General features: G+C 41.8%; 1 protein-coding gene across 1 annotated transcript; it reads right to left on the minus strand.

Moving 5' to 3' along the window:
- Positions 1-3,440: 3,440 nt before the first annotated feature.
- On the minus strand, positions 3,441-4,163 carry LOC121869882. Its single transcript, XM_042371447.1, has one exon. The coding sequence runs from the start codon at positions 4,161-4,163 to the stop codon at positions 3,441-3,443; it is 723 nt and encodes a 240-aa protein (XP_042227381.1).
- Positions 4,164-5,665: the final 1,502 nt, after the last annotated feature.

Below are 5,665 nucleotides of genomic sequence, written 5' to 3' on the forward strand. Positions count from 1 at the left end.
GTCAAGTTCGTCCTGAAGTAGGCTAATGATGTACAGTACGTATTTCTAAATTTGTTTATTCATAATCGTTGGGATGACGGTTTCTGACGAGAAAGATATTTAGCTAAATAATATAATAATACATACATTAATTATTTCAAACATGAGCATGTAGGAAGTTTATCAGAAATCTTATTCATGAATAATATTAACCGTCAAACTCTGGTAGCAAATTCACGCTTTCGGAGGACGCATTTAATTACTTATTTTTACCCACTATAAGGCATACAAAGACAAATTACGTATCAGTAGTACTACATTATACAAAAACTACCATTTTAAAAGATCGGAATCACACTGAAATGTTACACGGCCCTGAAAGTTGGTGGACGAGTGTGACAGAATGGGGAGCTAGGCCGCTGGAGCCGTCAGCAGAGGCGAGAAATATGAAGTTACTCACAGTCATATTTCCTGCCTCTGCTGATGGCCGTATGTGATTCTGATCTTTTAAAATGTTAGTTTTTGCATAATTTATTACTACTGATATGTAATTTGTCTAAGTATACCTTATTGTGGGTAAAAGTAAGAATATATTAAATGCGTCCTCCGAAAGCGTGAATTTGCTACCGGAGTTTAACAGATAATTCAAGGATAAGATTTCTGATAAACTTCATACGTGCTCATGTATGTATCTTTATATAATTTAGCTAAATATTTTTCTCGTCAGAAACAGTCATCCCAACGATTATGAATAAACTCGTTTAGAAATACGTGCATCATTACTTCAGGACGAAATCGGACAGATTTACAACAGCCAATCAGCTGTAACTCTTGAGGGTGAGGGGCATCTCTTCTCAGCTGGGAAAAAACGTACTATAGTGATGATCAGATCCAGTGGTATTGGTGTTTGTTCCCTTTTATAATGAGTCAGATATTGGAATGAGAAATTCTCTGAGTTTCTACAAATAGAGTTGCAGGATTGTTGAGTTTATTTGGTGTAATAAACATTCCTTTTAGTGTCGATGATGTTGTAGCATATGGTATGTGGCGCAGTTGTCTAGGTTCTCTGTTATGGCCACATACACACATACAATAAGGGAGATCTCGCACTCAGGATGGAGGTGAGAAAGGAAACTCAGAATAGCTTAACTCTACATGTATTGTAAGTACAGTGCAGCGCTAGGGAGTTGCTGTGTGGTGAGGAGCTTGTTGAGAGGAGGTCCTGTCCAATTGAGAGCATTGAGTAGAATAACCTTTCGATCGATCGATCGATGGGTGAAGTAAAGTATGAAGAAATCTTGATGCAGGTGCTTAGATTGGTGGTGCGGGAACTGGACTTGAAGAATAATGGTGGAATTTGGAGGATCAGGTTCAGGTTCAGGTTCAGAGGTGTGAGGTGAGCGGCGCCGCTGATTGGCTGGGCGAAGACGGGAGAGGAGTTGTAGGGAGAGCAGGTCACTACAATGTCCCCCTAGTTGGTCACACATGATAAGGAGGTGGCTAGAGTTGAAGCTTGTAAACTCCCTTGGTTCATTAAACTTCAGTTTGGGGATCAATACATCCAACAATAAGTCAGTCTCTGCTGCCCAAAAAATTATATTTGGGTAATTACATGTCCTATTGACTCTTGGAAATTTGTAGTTATCATAGTTTTGCAGTGCTAATGACACGCCGCCTATCATTTTTCGATGGCATGCATTAGTGTTTTTGTATTAATTTGGAAATACTAAAGTAGATAAACATTAATTTCTAATTCCCCCTAAAAAGGTGTTCTGCCCCAAGATTACCAATTCAGCCGTATCTTGAAAATTTGAACTTGGCTCAAAATCTCAATACTGTATAGGCACACCTATACTTCTGAGCATGCTGATTAAGGATCTGTAGTTCAAAAATTGATATTGTGGTAATTAGTTGTCCTAACAACTCTTGTAAAATTTGAATTAGTTATGCAATACTAATTACATGCCACCTATATTATTGACAGTACAGGGGCATATTGTACTGTAACTAATTACCACCACCTTCTTTATCTTTTATTCAGTTATACTTACAGTAATCTCTTTACAGCACTTTAATTTTTATTGTGCTTTGTATTTAATTCACAGTACTGTACTGTTTTACCATTTTCAGTTATCAGATTTTTATTATCTTAGTCATTATCATATTCTTATAAAACTGTTGTTTCCTTTCTAATTTTTTCTGTCAGATCAGTGAATCTTTCAATACTTTCCTTAATAAAATTTGGCTTGTACTTCACATTCAATTATTGCTTCCTATACAAGATAAGTCATTGCCTTGGGGGTACTTTGCGTGTAACCGCCAATGAGGGCGGTTAAAGGAATATTCAGACTCGTCACGTCAAACTCGAACATTATAATTCGATCAAACCTGTTGAATACAATTCATTTAGTATTTCAAATAAGTCATACATAGGCACTCCTACATAAATGTTTAATCCAATATATATATTTACATAACAATCGAGGCTGTGTAATTAGTCTAATCTTAACACTTACAATGAGTACTCAATTTGCCATATTTCTATACTGTCACACTGATAAATGATGCAATGGACACAGTCTACCTGTGCACACAATAAGTACTAGTTAAACTTTCGTGTTGAAAGTCTAGAGAGAAGCCAGGGTAGGTGTTGACTCTAAGATATGGGTAGCTATACTGAAATGCCCACCCTATAGCCTGGCCCCCTGGCTGGTCAGCTATGGCTGAGTCAGGTGATTATAATTATACATAAACAAACTCCCTTCACACGCTCCAACCTCCTTCTGGGCCTCTCAACTCCACCATCTTCGTACTCTATATACTGTATACGGGCAGGTACACCCAATAAACATGACATGACTTACCGCCTAACATGATGTTTGTTTATGTGTCATCCTACTCATTGCTGCTTGCGGTAACACCCACTCCATTGAGCATTCACGCTCAAAACCATGTCAGGCCTTTGATACTTAATGCTTTGTCACGTTCTTGTGACCATACTGCCCTCAGGCTGATGGTATTCAACTTTAATTTTGTCACGTTCTTGTGACTATGCTGCCCTCAGGCTGGTGGTATTCAACTTTAATTTTGTCACGTTCTTGTGACTATGCTGCCCTCAGGCTGATGGTATTCAACTTTAATTTTGTCATGTTCTTATGACTATGCTGCCCTCAGGCTGATGGTATTCAACTTTAATTTTGTCAAGTTCATGTGACTACGCTGCCCTCAGGCTGGTGGTGTTCAACTTTAATTTTTTTTCCACGTTCTTGTGACCATGCTGCCCTCAGGCTGGTGGTATTCAACTTTAATTTTGTCACGTTCTTGTGACCATGCTGCCCTCAGGCTGGTGGTATTCAATTCTAATTTTGTCACGTTCTTGTGACTGTCGCTGCCCTCAGGCTATCAGTTCTAATCAGCTCCTTAGGACATTTCGGTCCTTTGACGTTCGGACATCACCATCTTCATGTGTGGATACCCAATTCATTCTCCTGGCCGACTCCGTCAGCCCTTTCCATTGCTCCCTCCAACAAGCATAATTTTGTCACAGGTCGCAGCATTGTGGACGTCGTCGTCTTAACCACTGCCTGTCGTACAAGTCCATCCTCGCCAGCCTTGACTTTCATCACTCGACCAAGGTGCCATTTGTTGTGTGGACTATTTGCTTCTGCTATAATGATTAGGTCACCAGGGCGAAAGTTGAGCCGTGGTCTGAAATGCACTTGTCGAGTTCCGAGTTGAGGGAGGTACTCCGTCAGCCAGCGCTTCCAAAATTGATCTGCAAGGTACTGGACATGCTTCCACCTTCTGTGGTATGATTCGCCTATTGACCTTCCACCTGAGGGAAGATTACCCTTTTGACTTAAGTGCAAAAGATCAGCAGGCGTGAGAGCCTTTGGTTCATTTGGAGTGTTTGGAACCGGGGTGATTGGCCTCTCGTTAACTATGGCTTCCACTTCACAGAACAGTGTTTGCAGACGTTCATCGTCTAAAACTTGTGAGCCCACAATCGCCTGCAGAACCTTCTTTACTGTGCGAATCTGCCTTTCCCATACTCCCCCCATGTATGGGACAGCTGGTGGATTGAAGACCCAGTCCATATCTGCTTTCAGTAAGGCACCTCTGAGTCTGTCATCTTGCTCCCAACTTTTCACTGCCAGTTTGAGCTCATTGGCTGCCCGTACCATGTTTGTCCCATTATCCGACCTAATACGCTCTGGTGTACCTCTGCATTGTTAGAACCTTGTTATTGCGTTGAGGAAGGCATCTGTGTCTAATGAGGCCAAGACTTCTAGATGAACAGCCCTAATAGTTAGACATATAAACAGACATCCCCAGTGCTTGACCTGTTTCCTCCCTACCTTGATAATGAATGGACCAAAACAGTCCGTTCCAGTGTAAGCAAATGGAGCCTTTCCAGGAGTGACACGATCTATTCGTAAGTCAGCTTGCCTTTGATGCTGACTTCTCCAGTTGTTCCGTTGGCACACTACACAGCGTCGTATGATTCCATCAAGCAAGCGTCTGCCCTGGGGAATTGTAATAGGCCCCTGTCTCATCAACAGAACATATTGTATAAATGGGTCAATACATCTGATATTATATTCAGATTCACCACCCTGTAACTTTCCACTGTCTATGAGTAAGACATGAGTTGGACACGTGAGCGGGCAACTCTCCCAAGAGGGCGAGACCCATAGCTCAGCATTTCTGTAAACCGCACAGCGAGGTCTTCACAGTCAGTGGCTCACACCAACTTATATCGTAAGGACGTGACCTAACGTTTATAATACATAAACGCCGTCCCTTTCTCATTCACTCCTAAACAGTGAGACTTACGGTCGATCTAACACTCAGGAATTATATATACACCCTTTTATAATAAAACAAAGGAACTACCGTTTGGGTTTCGTTACTTAAAACCCAAATATAAATATATGTGAATGGCCTGGTTAATTGCACAAGCAGCCGATTCATATAGGTGGCAAGCGGTGTGTACAGATTCTTAAACTGGTAGTCTTACCGTCCGTGTTTTTGTGAAAAACAGAAAACACACAACAGTGACGCGTTACATAATCCGAGTGTTAAAAATGTATCCCGTATGAGACGATACTTAGTGAGTGCTCCTCATCCCTGACACCCTCAAGAGGTGCAGAATTATTCCCAATAACCGCAATTGAGTTATTGTTGACGTGAAATCCCTGTTAACGACAAGTGAGGGGGGTCAGGAAAGCGTCTTATCAGCGCCTGACCATTCTGTGGAGTATTATACCCCTGTCGTGAAGTGGATTCACCCGGCGTTCGTCATGCGGCGCGCCCGGACTCACAGTGGGAGAGAAAAGTGCGGTTATCCACCCACCACCCCCCACCTGGATCCATCTGTGGTTTCGCGATCGTTGATTGCAGTATTTCCAGTGTCATCAGCCAGTCCCCCATATATACGGGATTGCAGAAGATTTGACATTCAGCGGAGGCGACATCGTATCAGCGCATAGCCTGCAGTGGGAGGGAAGATTGACGTCACCCACACGCTGACACCCACCCCACAACAGATAGCAGCTAGATGGATCGCGTTTTCTTTACAGACGCCTAACTCCTGTAATACTGTAGGTATTTAAAGAGTAAAATACTTTATACACAGTGAAACTCTATAGCTTTTCAAGAGATTGTTACAACTGTTACGAACCAC

This window comes from Homarus americanus, unplaced genomic scaffold, assembly GCF_018991925.1.
Source record: "Homarus americanus isolate GMGI-L3 unplaced genomic scaffold, GMGI_Hamer_2.0 scaffold14467, whole genome shotgun sequence".
Lineage (NCBI taxonomy): Eukaryota > Metazoa > Arthropoda > Malacostraca > Decapoda > Nephropidae > Homarus > Homarus americanus.